The sequence below is a fragment of the Melanotaenia boesemani genome, chromosome 6 (assembly GCF_017639745.1).
Source record: "Melanotaenia boesemani isolate fMelBoe1 chromosome 6, fMelBoe1.pri, whole genome shotgun sequence".
Classification (NCBI taxonomy): domain Eukaryota; kingdom Metazoa; phylum Chordata; class Actinopteri; order Atheriniformes; family Melanotaeniidae; genus Melanotaenia; species Melanotaenia boesemani.
This window is the reverse complement of record NC_055687.1, coordinates 24,407,009-24,423,785: the sequence shown is the minus strand read 5'-3', so window position 1 is coordinate 24,423,785 and position 16,777 is coordinate 24,407,009. Positions and strand designations below refer to the sequence as shown.

Genomic DNA, 16,777 nt, shown 5'->3' with positions numbered 1-16,777 from the left:
AAGCCTGTCATTGCTCAGACCATACGCCGCACACTGCATCAAATTGGTCTGCATGGCTGTTGTCCCAGACGGAAGCCTCTTCTAAAGATGATTCACAAGAAAGCCTGAAACAGTTTGCTAAAGACATGCAGACTAAGGACATGGATTACTGGAACCATGTCCTATGGTCTGATGAGACCAAGATAAACTTATTTGTTTCAGATGGTCTCAAACGTGTGTGGCGTCAACCAAGTGAGCCTTACAAAGACAAGTGTGTCATGCCTACAGTCAAGCATGGTGGTGGGAATGTTATGGTCTGGCGTTGCATGATTGCTGCTGGCACTGGGGAGCTTCAGTTCATTGAAGAAACCATGAATACCAGCATGTACTGTGACATATTGAAGCGGAGCATGATCCCCTGCCTTCAGAAACTGGCCCACAGAGCAGTATTCCAACCTGATAACAACCCCAAGACAACCACTGCCTTGCTAAAGAAGCTGTGGGTAAAGGAGATGGACTGGCCAAGCATGTCTCCAGACCTGAACCCTATGGAGTATCTGTGGGGCCTCCTCAAATGGAAGGTGGAGGAGCTGACATCCATGATGCCATCATGTAGGAGTGGAAGAGGATTCCAGAGGCAGCCTGTGAAGCTCAGGTGAACTCCATACCAAGAGGGTTAAAACAGAGCTGGAAAATAAAGGTGGCCACACAAAATATTGACACTTTGGGCCCAATTTTGGACATTTTCACATAGGGGTGTACACACTTTTGTTGCCAGCAGTTTAGACATTAATGGCTATGTGCTGAGCTATATTGAGGGGAAAGTGGATTTACTCAAATAAACAAGCTGTACACAGACTACTTTACATTGGGTCAAAGTGTAATTTCTGCTGTTGTCCCATGGAAAGATATAATTAAATATTTGCAGAAATGTGAGGGGTGTACTCACTTTTGTGAGATACTATATATATATGTATATATATATATAATTTGTTTCCAAATCCTCAGAGACCATACCAGTGACATCTAGTGGTAAACGATTTACATAATCTAGTTTATTCTATTTCCAAAAGACATAGAGTAAATTCTCTATTAAACAGTCATGTCTTTATTCTGGGAATCATTATTCAATTCTGTAAACTGACCCCCTCAGTCCAACGCAACTGACCCCAGCATATGCTATATTGGCGGTCGTGGCTCAAAAGTTTGGGAATCACTGTTTTAAAGCACTGTGTGGCTTCAGTTTTGAACAGAAGTCATGGTTTAATTGCTTTAAGTTATTCATATTTAATAAAGGAACATCCTGTTACTCTTTATTTATATTGGATGTGTATATAGTTTATAGGGAAGTGTTCATTATCTAATGATTGCAAAATTTCTTTATATTTATAAAAAAAAATAATTGCAATTAAATGCAACCTGGTATCAGGCAAAACACTTGTTTTCTTTAAATTTGTAGAAAATATAAAACTAAACATAATTGTCACTTATGAAAGTAATAAAAATATGACTTTGGAACGGGTTTGTTATTACAAATAGCTATATATATATATATATATATATATATATATATTGCTTTATCTCGCTTTAAAAAAAAAAAAAAAAATTTACTAAAAGAGCTTTTTCCCAGCTAGGTTTTATTTTGCAAACAGTAACCGGAAATGCCTTGCAATCAGTTTCATCTGGATTTGACGCAGAAGAGAGAGGAGCAGGAGGGTGACAGCGGGGAGTTGTTCCTGCTCTGAGACTGGTTTGGGTTGTCACGCGCTTTCCACTGGAAACGATGCATTTTAGTAACAGAAAATAAGTAGGTAGCCACTAAGATAAACAAAAGGGACAAGTGGGAATATAAAGGCGTCGCAACAGAAAAACTTCGCAGGATGAACGAACAGAACGACACAACGTTTAAAACCACGGGAATCAAGTGGCTACTGCCTGTCACTGGATACTTAGGCTTACAACTTGAACAGGTAGGATGAATACGCCGTGTGAGTTACAGCCACATCCTATCTTGTTTTTTCTTAATTTTCTAGTAACCCTTCAATTTGACTAAAAATTCAGTCTGATAGTAAAGCTGAAGTAATTCCCTACATGGTTTTAGTGGCCAGAAATCACGACAGGGACAAAACACCTGTATGCATAAGTTAAAAAACGAAGGTTAGAGTACTTGTCTATTATAACAACAAAGCTATGTAGAATTATTATGATACTCCCAGAGGTGGTGAAACAAATTACTGCCAACTTCATTTAAAAGGATACGACTGTTCTGTTAAAAAATTTTAGCAGCTGCGCACCCTCTATCCTCGTTTTCTCTCATGTGTCTCCCAAACTCAGGTAAACTTTTTGGCTTGCCAACTGTTTGCCCTGGCTGCTGCCTTCTGGTTTCGCCTCTACCTCAGTCCTAGCCATGCCAGCCCCCTGGTCAGGCACGCTGTGGCCACGCTCCTCGGTGTTGCTTTTCTCATCTTCTGCTACGGATGGTACTGTGCCACACAGAGCTCCATTCATTTGCTTTCATGTCACACTATATCATTCATGTTTTCAACATTATTTCTAGTGAAATATGTTGTGTACCAGCATGTGATTTGAGAAAATATATTTTGTAGCGGACTTCTACTTTTTAGTGGTTATAAGAAAGAATTCAAAAAGCACAAAAAAGATGTGTTGAATAAATGTAGGTTGTAGCACATGGCATTTTAATAGGTTTTAGCTTTATTGGTAGAGGCACACCAAGTCATAAGGCTATTTTCATTCAGGATTAAGATAACTTTGTTATCAGTAGTAGTAATTAAATGCATTTTCTTATGGGGTGCTATTCTCTGCAGGTACTCGACTCATATCCTGATCATGGTGATGGCAAGCTACTTGATCATCATTAAATGTGACATCAACAATGTACACAGGCAAGTCTTCATTCCTAAATGATAAATTCCCTCAAACGCCCTTCCCGTCCCATGTTTCATTTCCAAAACTAGACTGACACACCTGTCTCATCCTGTTGACGGAAGAATGACAGAACTGATACAAAAGCATAATTTCCATGTTCATGTTGCAATTCTAGGTACTATTGTTTTCAGGTAGAACTTGTCAGACTAGAGCAGCCCAGCCCAGAAACCATTTGTATCACAGGCAGATGTTAAGTAGGGAGATGACTCAATTTAGGCCATGCCCGTTACCTAAATCTGGTGTACCCTCCATTGGTTATATTACCATTAATTTCAACTGTATGATTTTTTTATGTGTAAATAATTGCTGATTTATTTATTTTGTTGTCTTTTGTTCTTTTGGAAACACTCATAAACCATTTTGCCTGTTATTTCTCCATCCTATATGTATATACATACATACAGCTATGTGCACAGCCCCAACCACATTATCTCTCTGTTACGGTGTGGCCTGAAATTGAGTGAAGTACTGTTTTTAAAAGCATGAAGCTAGCAGACATGTCAGGTGAAAAGCAGCCAGATATGCCAGCCAGACCAGTCTGTTTGACTGGTGAAGACACCCTGTGTGTGTGTGTGTGTTTAAATGCTTATTTCTCTTTTTTTCCCTACTGTTTTTATATAGTGTGTATGTGGAATCTTGTAGGTGTCTGTGACTTTTTCTTTTTCCATGTTTTGAACTGTGTATGTATGTTCACCATAAGCAACATTTTTGTCTTCTTTCTTTTCTTTATGAATGAATCCATGTGAATGAGGTGTAGTTAAGTTGTGGTTTTCACACCTGCAGAGATTACCTGCAGGCAGGGCGAGATGACAAACCTGCATTTTGGTATCACTTTAGGTGAAGCACAGTGTAAACTCAAAACACGTCTTTGGATAAACATACCATGTTACACGCATCATTATAACTTGCTCAAGATAAGAGGATTAATAAATCAAGGCAAGTTTAGGACACTCTGTTAAGTCATATTCTCAAAGTTAATGACTTTTTGGATTTTTTGTGGTTAAATGGGCATTTCTTAGACCAAGTATTTGAATGGCCAGTGTTTTTCATGACATTGTAGCTTTTCATGACAAAAGCAGCCAAACCTGTTAAGTTTGGCTGCTTTTGATTTAACATTAATTTTTGCTAATACAGAAACAATACAAGCTTTCAGTATTGTATTGTTGTCTGTCCACACCTGGTCAATTCAATAAGGAAATCCCATCCTTTGATTTACCACAAAACCTATGGGGTCAGATGACTTTATTGTATTTCTTTTTGAAACAAAACAAAATACTGATATTCCGAAAAGAGCTGAGTATGTGAAGTAGTTTTTGAATCCCATGTTCAGCACTTGCACATGAGCTGTAACTGTCATTTCCAGTAATTTATGACTAATGCCATTATTAGTGGAAAAAGTCTACCCAAAAATGTTTCTACCCTCACCTTTACAGTTGATGATGCACCTAATGATACACCAAGAGATTGCTAACCTTGTTGTAACTGCATCACAAGAACATGTCAGTGGCCTTTTGTCTGGTTTTCTTATCTTTACTCCTCCACACAGGTACTCCCTGGTGACGGCCATGGGCTATCTGACACTGTGCCACGTGCACCGAGTCATTATCTTTAACTATGGGATACCATCCACTGACTTCTCTGGGTGAGCACAAGCTGAATCTTTTTGTTGCCCCATTCCTCGTTTCTTTGACACACCCTGTTGGTGACAGCACTCTAGTTACTTCAGTTACCTGAGTCTGTGGCTCTTTTGTTGTCGGTTAACTTGTCTAAAGTGTGTTTGTATACTCTGGCAAGTGCCACAGCCTTTTGTCAACATAACAACTCTGATTTAACAGCAGCAGAAATAATTATTCACAGCTCACTCTGCCCAATCAGAAATGGTTAAAGTACTCTGCACCACCTGTAATTTCATTATGTTTAAAGTGGAGCTGCACCATAAAGAATATTCACAAATACAGTTATATAACATAGAATTATTACATGTTTTGTGAGGTTAATGGTTTGTACCACACCAGTGGTTTCACTGGAAACATTCATATTGGATAAAGTGGACATAGAAGGTTTTTGTGTCTGGTTATTCTCTAAAAGGTGACCATTGATTTAGTTGGCCCCTCTATTCACCAGCTTCTTTTCCTAGTTCCAGTGTGGATGAATTTGTTGGCAGCTTCACTTAAACTCTGGTGACTCTGGTTCCAGCTAGTCTGTGAGCCAGCTTGCGGTATGGTCATATATTGAATTAGGCACCCAGCTTCTTTCAGGCTTGTGTCTTTCCAGTATGAATGGTTGTGCATCTTAAGAGACCACATACACTACTTCCCCAGGGTTAAACAAATTCATCAGCTTTAGCAAATCCTGGTGAATTTTCTGGTTTTCTACTTTTGTGCCACTTTCTCTGACAATTGAACAAGAGCTAAACTCTCAAAAGCATTTCCATAAGCTATTAATTTATTAATATATTAATATAAATTTTTTTTCTATTAATCATTTGTACAAGAGAAGCAACATTAAACCAAAACTCCTCTATGGTATATATACCAACTACATGGTCTTCAGGATAAACTGTAGGCTACAGTAATATGCTGGGTGGTACCCTGAAAATGCTTCTTTTAAAGCCCACTGCCAACTCTCATTGAGCTGGCACTGCCAGCCGCACAGCCTCTTCCACAGCTTTCCATGCTGTGCACACAATGCAGCCCACAGACAGGAACCAGTATGTGTGTGTGTGGGTGTGTGTGTGTGAGAGAGGGAGAAGTTTATGTGGCTTTGTGCAACCACACACATTATTGGGACAGAGAGGTTTTTATGTGTGAATGAAATGAGGAGATGGTGTGTGACACTTGCTGTACTGAACCTTATTTGCCTCCACTGTAACTTCACTGCAGGCACGTTTTTGTATTACGTTGGTCTAGTTACCAGCATCTGAAGCAGCGACTCACACATGTGACTCTTTATAACAGTTCAGATGAGTGTGACACACCTACTGGATATGAAGGATGGCCGTGCTTACTAGCACCGCTCTATTAGTGTAACAACTGTTTGGGTGTGGCCTTCACAAGCTAAAAATATGGCGGTGCAGGTTTGAGAGAGAGATGTTGGCTTAATAAGACTCTGGGGATTGGATTGGATTGGATTAATCAGTGACCTGATGTGACTCTGCCTGAAAAGAATGAAGTGATTCACCAGTAGAAAATAAATTCTGGAGCCTCACACAGAAGCTTAATTGGCTCTAACCTGGGAAGGGTTTGTTTGACGATGGCCAGCCTGTATATAAATCGCTAAAAGTGCTCTCTCTTTCACTAAAATGTCCCACCGATCAAGCAAGCGTGCATCTTGCTGAACTGTCAAGGTCTCAGCGTCTAACTTATCAGATATTTACAGTCATTGTAGATGTGCAACCTAGTTAAAGTTGTCCACTGGCTGGCTTTGATGAGCTAATGCTACTGCTGTAGTATTTGGGTGACAGTTAAAAGGCACAAAGGTCTGTAGATCAGACCTATTCATAAAGGTCTAAAAAAATCTTAGTAAACAAGTGAACCACTGTATTCCTATGTAATTATGTTTTTTTGCACTAGAGTTATACATTTTATGTAATCTTCAACACCCACACATCCTGTCATGACATCTTCAGTCACATGAGTTGTTTTAATTTACTAATCACACAAATGTGGAAATGTGCGTCGTTGATCATAGTTTCCATCTGCTTTTCCTGATGTTTTCTCCAAATATCTAAATGCAGTTGTCCTTCTTATCAGTGTTCCTACTGTAGTAATTACCAGCTGAGGAAACTTTCTAACTGAAGTTCCTAACATCCGTTCCCCAACAATGAACCCTCTTTCTAAAGTTTATATTTGTCTAATGTCATCTTGATACAAAGAAAAAAAACAATCTGTCCGGCTTTACATTTTTATACCCCAGCGGATACTGTTTTCTTAACTTTACTATGTTCATTTTCATAATTTCCTTCTCATATTTAACATACTCCTGAGTAGCATCCATTTCCCAATCTCCGGGATCCTAATAAATTAATGTGCCATCTTTTTCTATTTAGACCATTGATGATTATAACCCAGAAGATCACCATACTGGCTTTCCAGCTCCATGATGGTAAGAAAAATAGATGCATGCAAACATGCACATATATCATAATCAAGAAATGCTTGCAAGGCTTTAGTAGTTAAGCAAAATGTTCATTACATGCAGGCCTTTTAGAACACAGACTGCTGGACCCTGGCGTAACAGGTTTTGCTTGTAACCATAGTAATACTACAGTCTTACAGTAATACTACAGAATGTTTCAGTAACTCTTGACAGTCAGAATGTCTATATGGCACTTAAGTCTTACCAAAACTGGACTTTTGAAATTCATTCAGACTAAATGTATATAAACCTATAGCTCTGAATACTGGATTAACACACAGATAATACAGTAGATGCTCACATATCTCTTGCATGTATTCTTAACTACACTCAAATTGGCCTGCACATACTTCAAAATGTTCTATTTCAGCACGTTTATGTAAATACATTAATGTGAAAATGTATATTGGTCCAGCTAAATTTCCTGTAAAACTGATCTTTTAAATAATATTATTTCTGTTGTCTGATGACTAAATATGTCATAACTTGTAACTGAAAAATAGCCATTAAACAGAAAAATTTTGCTCGGTTTTAATAAAACCCGGATTTTTGTAATGACAGCTTCATTTAACAAAATTACTGCTCTAAAAACTTAAAATACAACTGTGCAGTGAATTTTGTTATGTATACATGTTTGATGATATCTCGTAGAGAATCAGCATTTTCCTCAGTCTACAGCATCACAGTGTCTGTTGTACTTCTGTGAATAACTTGCTTCCTGTTCTGCGCATGTTTCCTGGGACAAGGACAGACCTGAGTCATGTGTGTCATGACTTGGGTGTACACGGTCACCTGGGCGTGTAACTGTGCTGGGTGTGATGTATTACTAGAACAGAAAAATGTTGTCCACTCGTAATGTTTTCTATCACCTTTGTGCTTTTCTGAACATTTCCAGGAGGAAAGCCAGTTAATGTGAGAGTTAATACTGATAAAAAGTAAGAAAAGGGAAACAAAACATAGAATAAAACAATGATTTCTCTTTTTCAGGTATGTGTAAGAAAAGTGAACATCTGACATCGGAACAGAAGCTTTTGGCTATAAAGTAAGTTTTGACTTTAGGCTTTCATTTTTTATTAAACTATTTGTTTTTCTTCTTTTTCTTAATAATCTTATCATTAAATGCTACTCATGTCAAATGTCATGGGTCAGAGGTCAGATGTTTTACAAACACGGCACATAGTTAAATCCAAGTTTTAAAACTTTATCAACATGACTTTAATGTGTTTAAGTGTTACAAGGCATATCATGAGTAAAGTCAGCTATTAATGTGGCTAAGGATATTGCTTTGTAGAATACCACAAGTTAGACAATCTGTTTGTTCTACATTTTAAGGACCTAATCTTGACTACTTGCTCAGTGGGGCTGTACAGTTAAGTGGCATGTACCAAGAAGTTGCCAAGCTACGAGGAGATTTAGGACTAGATAGGTGGAGAAGACTGTAAAAGCAAGGCACAACATTTGTTGTTCACAGCTGGCTGTCCAGTCCAATCCAGTCTAATCAAATCCAGTCTAATCCAGTCCAATCCAGTCCAACTTTATTTATAGAGCACTTTAAAACAACATAGTTGACCAAAGTGCTGTACACAGCCTTGGACTTAAAAACAATTTTAAATATAATACTAAACAGTATAAAAAGCAATAAGCGAGCTACAAGACCCCAGAGCTGTTTGAGAAACTAGCTGACTTGGGTTCACTTTGCCAAGAACTTGCGTAAGGTTGCTTGGCTGTGATTTTGGAAGCTAGCAGCACTAGCTTCCAGCTGGGATCTCTAGAGTTGCCGGAGCCAAGAGCCACCAAACTAGCTAAGCCAGCTCTCGGCCAAATGAGTGGCTCATGTGTGTCATGGATCCCCACAGTTCTGAAGAGCCAGGCTAATTTGACCAACAGCTAGCAGAACTAGCTCACAAATCCCAAACCACTTGCGCAACTCTTGGCAAAGTTATGCAGAAACTCTGGAGCTGCAGGAGCCTAAAACTTGCCAAACTTGCTCTTCTGAGTTCAGCTGGGAGCTTGTGAGCATGCTAAGCTTATGCCAAATGAGCCCAGAGCTTGTGAGCTATAAGGATGGGAGTTGAGAGCTTGTTATGCTGTTTAAGCTAGAAGTTTGCCTTCTCCAGCTCTCTGAAAGCAGTGCTTTTTTTAATAGAACTGCTGAAAGATGCAGGAAATGATGTCATTGTGATACTTCTGATACCATAATTTAGCTTAATCTTCTTGAGAGATACTCGTGTTCAAACAGAATTACCCTGATATTAGAGGTGCTAAACAAAGCAAAGCAAAAACAGGAAAGCCACTGTCACCTACTGGCAAGTGGAGATGTGGACACATCCCTTTTCATAAAAAAAGTAAAAGGATGAAGAGTAGGTGACAAGACAAGGCAAAAACCTTAAAGTGTAAAATATTGAGGATGATGGATGGGTTTTTAATAGCATTAATTACTGCCAGAGTGGGACTTTAAACCTGATCTTTGTGGTGCCTACAATGTAGTTTACATTATGGAGGTAGAGTATCAGACTTAATATAAATTAACTCCTTGTGTAAAGAATAAATAACTCTTTCTTTTTCTTTAGCCACGAAGGACAGTGACACGGAGTTGAAATTATGGTGAATAGCTTGTTCATGAAAAAAGCATGCTGGAAACTTAGAAAAGTGGCCTCATTTTGCATGAAACATCCTGCATTTTTCTGCATGTGAAATGGCAAAATCACATTGTACCATTGTGCATGTCATTTTAGAATACATGTCAAAATCATTAAATGCTGTGTGTCACTAATATAATAATCACTTCATTTGTAGATTTGGTGTTGTGTAATATTTGATACTTGAAGAATCTTGTGGTACCGATAGGACTGAGCACTGCATAAATCTAACAAACATGTCTGGCTGTACTGCCTACAATATGCAAACATGTTGCTTTCATGACAGACAGACACCCAGTCAGTCAAAACTTATACATTTGATCTTCAGTTTTTTGAACTGATAACGTTTTATCATGACTTTTTGGTACCCAACCCAGGTTGTCTTTTAAGCTCTGTAACCGATGTGACTGGAGCCAACTTAAAAGCTAATTTAAAACATTTTTACTTAGTTTTTAGTTGTTTAGTTTAAGTTTAATTAAATTAATTTCTTCAATCCAGCGAAAATATTTAGTTGTAATGTGAACGTGAAATGATCAGTTATAGTGATTGTAGAGTTTTCTGCATGGTTTTGTCTCCTATTCTCTTTGCAGTGTGAGGCCTTCTCTCATTGAATACTTGAGTTATAATCTGAACTTCCTGAGTGTGTTGGTGGGGCCTTGCAGTAATTATAAGGATTACACAGACTTCATAGAGGGCAGGCACATCAGCAGGAGGCTCAGACAGCACACTGGCACATGTAATGGGCAGAACGGCTACGATAAGACACTGGATATATCACCTCATGTAAGTTTGTCAATCAATAACTCAGAAATGATCAGGAGGCACTGTTTTATATTATCTTGTATTAACCGGAAATTAAGTTCCATATGCTGTCTGAAATGTTAATAAGGTAATAAATATCATTCTGATTTAAGTTTAAGGATGCTGTAGTAAAAAGTAACTGTTAATTACTGGTGTTGTCAACAATTAAAACTAAACAGCTGGAGTTATTCAGCTGCAGAAGTTGCTTGGTCTATTTCTGCCAGAAAGAATAGCTTTCAGTTTAAAGCAAAACGTGTAAATGAAATAAATGGACATAGTGAATTAGCTCTTTAGAGTGTAACCACTCATCAGTAGTTGGTTTCTGGTTTATCATCGATTGAATCTTGGACTAATGTGTAATCTGTTCCTTATTTACTCAGCTCCTCTTGGAGGGACTTGGCTAGTACAGTAGTAACAATGTACAGTATGAATATGTTTCCATCAGTGCTTAGTAGTTATTTGTGATCTCTTCCAGAACGCAGTTGGTCGAAAGCTACTGGTCTGCTCCGGCTGTATGCTCTTCTACCTCGTTATTACTCAGTCCTTGCCGATAAAGTTTAACACCAATGCCGACTTTGTCAGCCATGCTCCATTCCTCACCAGGCTTACGTACGCTTTCTTCTCTATACAAGCAGCAAGACCTAAATTCTACTTTGCCTGGACGCTTGGTGAGTTAAGTGTGTGAGAGCTTTTAGTTAAAGGTAAATAGTTATCTACTGCCAATACAATCCTTTTTTCAATAAAAAGATTTGACTGAATTCAGACTTCATATTTAACAATCTTGAACTCTGTGGTGTTAAATTTACATGTTTAAAGCTAACTCATAGAGAAGGCAGCCCACACTTCTGGATGTCATTCATGTTTTTCTCTCTTTGGTTGAGTTTTAATGTGTATTCGTGGATGCAGTGACAAACAATAGTCACTGACGAGAGTTTTCAGGATTCTCGTGCTCGAGTGATTTCTTCTATAATATGTTTGTTCTTTATGCAATTCTGACCTGTGGGCCAGAGTATTTGGCCTTGTCTTTTATGTACAGTAAGTTTTTAGGATATTAAACTACTTGGATACTTAAATCCTAAAATTCTTTGCAACACTAAATTGGGGAAGAATGGCTTATATTCTCTTTAACTATTTGTCCACATTTTCATTTACAGAATGCTAAACCATGTCTCCATCTTTACCTACCAGTCTGTCTGATTTGCTTATAGGAAACAAAACAGAAAAATATAATTTTTATTGACATTTTAAACAGCTTCAAAATCTTTTTGTAAAAGGTTTATATGATGACAGCAAAGGTGGAGGAGATTCTTTGACTTTGCAGTAATATCATTGTTAACTTGTGTATTGTCAGCGGATGCAGTGAACAACGCTGCAGGTTACGGTTTTCAGGGGATGGATGAAAATGGAAAAGCGTCCTGGGATCTTGTCTCCAATATCAACATCATTGGGATTGAGGTAACCCCAGTATTTCATGTGAAAAAACATGAGAAAGAAAATTATGGGCCATGACATGCCTGTTCTTTTATTTAAGGATTCATGCATGTTCATGTGCCACATATTCTGGCAGTAAGTTAAACACACTTACTGTTCTTAATGGTCTTTTTCAGAAAGCAACCAGCTTCAAGACTTTCATAGACAACTGGAATATTCAAACTGGGATTTGGCTCAAAGCGTGAGTGCAAGCCAGAACTCTGCAATTTATATGTGTATTTAACAGATTATCTTAGATGTGACTCGCATGATCTTTCTCTTTTCAGGGTGTGTTATGACCGAGCCCCCAAACACCAGTTAGCGTTGACCTTCATCCTGTCTGCGCTGTGGCACGGTGTATATCCAGGGTACTACTTCACCTTCCTCACTGCTATCCCCATCACCATAGCAGCACGAGCCGTGAGTTGCCTTGCTTCTTAAAAAAAAAAACAAAAAAACACAAATAAGTGCTTAAATCCATCACTGGAAGAAAAATGAACATCACTTTCGAATTAAATAAAAAAATCAACATGAAACTTTATTCTTAAATGCTGCAATGTTCTTTGTCTGTAGTTGAACCATGGACAGTTGGTAAGGTACAGAGTCTTCTTTTAGCTAAAATGTCATGCACGTCATGTGCTGAAGAGGCATAAGTTTATAAAACACACCCTGCAGAACATAATGGCTGCTGACTGCTTAATGATGTTCTGTTACATAGCCGCTCTATAAACTCTGGACTTCCTTGTCCCTCCATAAAGAACTGTTGCTCATATGGCTCATGTGTTTAGTTTTGTGTTGGTTGTTACCGATGCTGTACTGACAGTTTATTCAGTGACTAAACTGGGTATTAGTATATGTATTTTTAACTGGTAACCTCACTTAGAAGTCAGATTTCCTTGTTTGGATACAGAACATTGAGCAGAGAATTGATAGAGTAACATTAGCTCAATTATTTTTTTCAATAAAGGAAACAACAAAATTAATGATGAGATTTGATGTTAATGGCATCGAATGAGTTTCAGCATCCCACCTTAGAGCTATAACATCTGAAGTTGAAGTTAGGAGATACAGAGGAAGGAAGGAGACTGAGATAAATCATTTAAATTTTTAAATAAAAATCTAGTTTTTAAAGATAAACAGGTAAATCTGGCTGATCTGTTATCTCAGAAATGTTTTACATGTTAAAAACTAAGTATAGTACACAATACATGAGCTTATATTTAAACAGCAACTCATCCCTCTCTTCATCTGTCTTTCTCCACCAGATACGGAAGTCTGTTCGGCATTTCTTCCTGGATTCCAGAGCCCTGAAACTGGGTTATGACATCTTAACTTGGGCAGCAACACAGCTGGCCATCTGCTACACTGTCATGCCTTTTCTTCTTCTTTCGCTAGACGACACAATTGTTTATTACAGGTATGCCTGATCATGCTTAAGTTATCACCATCATCCAATTTGCGTAATGTGTTCACATTCAGTTTGCACGTCCGAGTACGTTCCTAACAGTCCCTTCATTGAATGTGAGGAATTTCTCCCAAAAGTCTTTGTCATCTCTGAATCAGCTTTTATTACAGTTTTAATCTGTATTCTGTCTCATCTAGCAGAGTTTAGTATTCTGTTCGTAGGAAATTCTGACAGACTGCAAATGGTCTTGGTTAAGCATTCCAGTGTGCAGGAAGTATTTCTCTGGAACTCAAATCTAATTTAAAGAAATTGGAGGCTTTTCGTGATGTGTATATGTCCTTTGTTATGTCATATTTTTCTATCCTGCTCACAGTGCATAAATGAGAACGTTAGCGGTTATTTTTCCTGTCTGTCTTTTGTTTTTTCCAGGTCTATGTACTTCCACGTCCACATCATCAGCATTCTGGCTGCGATCGCTCTGAGTCAGAAACATAAACCCAGAGAACCCTCTGCCACTACCAAGTCCTTTCCCCCCGTCTCCTCCTCCTCCTCTTCTCCGTGCTCAGCCCAGTGCCAGCCTGTTCACTCCAACAACAATGACAAATTAGACTGAAAATCCCCTTCTTCGGGTTGTTTTAAGTGGCTCTCAGTGTTCTCACAAAGACAAGTGGGTTTCTTTGGAGGTTGTTCAGTCTACTTAAAGTGGGAAACATTGTGCTATTTATTTTTTGGGATAATACAGAGTGAAGAAATAGGACCAAAACTTTGATAGTGCAGTTCCACGCAGGATTTTCTACCTGGATGTGCACAAGAAGAGCCTTCTGTCATGTTAGAAGATTGAGACATTACATAAGCCTAACAGGAAGGCTGGAAAGAGTAACATAAGCTGAGGGAATGTCTCTGGTGCCACCAATGCCAGAATGCTGACCTCTCTTCACACTTTCTCCCCTGCTGCCCATCTTAACACCAGTGTGCAACAACAATGCAGCAATGTGAAGAGAAAAACCAAGGCTCACTTTCATTCCTGTCCTCGGTCTGCGCTGTCCCACTGACGGGTGGGATCGAAGCCAGCACAGAGGGTGGGCACAAATACCAGGGCACAAACACACGGTCTCATCTATAAACAGACATTTGTAAGGAAATATGCACACATTGTATCAGACATGCATGCACTTGACCACACTCTGATGGTACACAAAGGCTGTCCTTGTGAGGCCACAAAAGAGCTGCACCCGCTGCACCCACTTTACCCACAGGATGCTGTAGATGTGCATGTTGGTCTGCCTACAGTTACAAACCACCAACCTCTATCAGTGACCCTGTGTGTGACTGTCAGTATTACTCCCATTGCTTTCTGGCCTGAATGAAAACCACAAGAAATACTAACTTTTAACCATTACTGCTGTAGAGAAGACTCCCAGGCAATAGGGCAGCTCCTCCAGGTGAGGAGGTTTATTATAGATAATCTCAGACTTCAGCTGTGTACCTGTAAACGTAAAGGAAAATGTTACATAATAATTACATAGTTTAATATTACAAACATCTTTCTGAGCTGAAACAAGAATTTAACAGAGTGACACTCTTCTGTTTTAGTACCTATCATGTGCATGGTGCTGGATACCTGTAACCATGATAGAGAGCAAGAGGACAAAAAGCAGGGGGAATGGCAGAAATATATATGAAGACAGTATGAAAATGTGTATTTATTCTTGGTGGAAGCACAGTGTGCTCTTTCCATGGGTAAGAGGTTGATTGAACAGTGACATCTGGTGGTCGTCCTGTGTGAGCCGAGCTGAATGAGCTCTGACTGAAACCGCCAAACTTAATCATCTTCCGATGCTACGTTATCCCCCCCCCCCTTCCACTAGATTTTATTCCTGCATGATTTAAGATGATAGAACAGAGATTAGGGTTTTGGTTATGGATTAAGCACAGTAAGAGAAAGCAAAAAGATACCCTCACCTTTTTTATTTCTTTCTCATATCAAATATTTGGCACTGATGACATGTTTGAGAGTTTTAAAAGTGATTTGTTAACGGTGCTAGTACAGCTTTCAGCTACATTTGTGTTTACATTTTAATATGCATTGCTAGAAATGCTATCAGGTTAGGATGCAACAATGCCTGATGAAGGAAATTATGCTAAAAAAAATGTATGTTTCCAACTGAAAATGCAATTTCTGCCTGGGTATAGTTTGTCAGTACACCTAATCAGGATAGAGAGACAATCTTAATACATTTTGTAACTTCTTGATTTGTAAGAAAGTTTTAACTACTAGAAAAATGTTCATTTTGGACTTACATGTTAGATGGACTCTTCTCCTTGTCCTTAATATGTAAAGGAGCAAAGCTGAACCATAGTGGAAGAGAAAATAAATACTGATGATGAAGCTTTGCTGTGTAGTTGCTGAATCCAGTTCAGATATGAGATGCCATGATGATAGAGGCTTGAGTTAATTTAATATCAATTCATTAAACACTACCGATATTTTAAGCATTTAAGATGCAAATTAGCTGATTCTATTTCTTATGTGATTAAAGATGTCGCTGTTGTTGATTATGTTAACTGCAAAGTGCACCAGAGTACCTCTGATGGAGTTAATAGAATAATCATAACTGTGGGGATCAGTCAACTGTGTATTTCTTTGCAAGATGTAATTTTGAAGCAAATTATTAACATTTACAGCTGAATCTGAAGGTAATCACTGTGAAAAGCTGAATACATGCAAACTCCTGGAGGAGTGGGTCCTGTAAGGTGAAGCTTTTCCTAATTACAGCTTGACAATGTGAAACAAGCCTTTAATAATGGCATGGAAGATTTAATGTTAAAATATATTGTTTTGGGGGCAGGGAAATGTAGAATATGAGTGTGTTAGAAGGAGCAGCCTTGTGAACGACTTAAAAATGATAATGAAATTCTTCTTTATTTTCCAGATGTGTGTTATCCGGATGTACTGACTGTGAGAGTGTGTGTGAATGTTTGTGATATTTTCTTACGACACCACCGCTGCATTTTAGTATTGTTTGTATGGAGGACAGAGTGATTGGTATAAATTTTTAAAAAAAGAAACTAAGCTTCAGTGAAACATATCAGCCAGGTTTTTATTTAACAAATGTGTTATTAATAATAAAGTTTGATAAACTTAAGAGAAAAAGTGAGTTTCATTTATTTTTTTGCATGTGTGTAAGCAAGAAGTAACCCTCTGTTACATATTAATGGGTGTTGGTGAATCATATTTGTTTTCTCTGAGGTGGAGTGTGCAGAGTGCGTTCCAGCATCAAGTCAAACCTTATCCATGCGACGCCACTCCCAAGCTGTTTAACCTCCGATGATTTTCTCAAATTGGCTTGCTTTCTTTCTCTTGGGATACATGTCTTCTCCCCCCTGTGGGTGTGAGAGT

At 38.4% G+C, this 16,777-nt stretch overlaps 1 protein-coding gene across 3 annotated transcripts; it reads left to right on the top strand.

Moving 5' to 3' along the window:
* The first annotated feature begins 1,644 nt into the window (after window positions 1–1,644).
* mboat1 (membrane bound O-acyltransferase domain containing 1) lies at window positions 1,645–16,539 on the top strand. 3 transcript variants are annotated; one of them, XM_041989054.1, is made up of 13 exons: window positions 1,645–1,949; window positions 2,314–2,459; window positions 2,805–2,882; window positions 4,472–4,567; window positions 6,974–7,029; window positions 8,050–8,104; window positions 10,292–10,484; window positions 10,978–11,170; window positions 11,854–11,957; window positions 12,110–12,174; window positions 12,260–12,392; window positions 13,238–13,389; window positions 13,807–16,539. In XM_041989054.1, the coding sequence occupies exons 1-13, from the start codon at window positions 1,860–1,862 to the stop codon at window positions 13,988–13,990; spliced, it is 1,545 nt and encodes a 514-aa protein (XP_041844988.1). In that variant the 5' UTR covers window positions 1,645–1,859; the 3' UTR covers window positions 13,991–16,539. The 3 variants fall into 3 exon arrangements, with proteins under 3 accessions (XP_041844988.1, XP_041844991.1, XP_041844990.1); XM_041989057.1 differs by lacking the exon at window positions 2,314–2,459; XM_041989056.1 differs by lacking the exon at window positions 4,472–4,567.
* The last annotated feature ends 238 nt before the right edge of the window (window positions 16,540–16,777 follow it).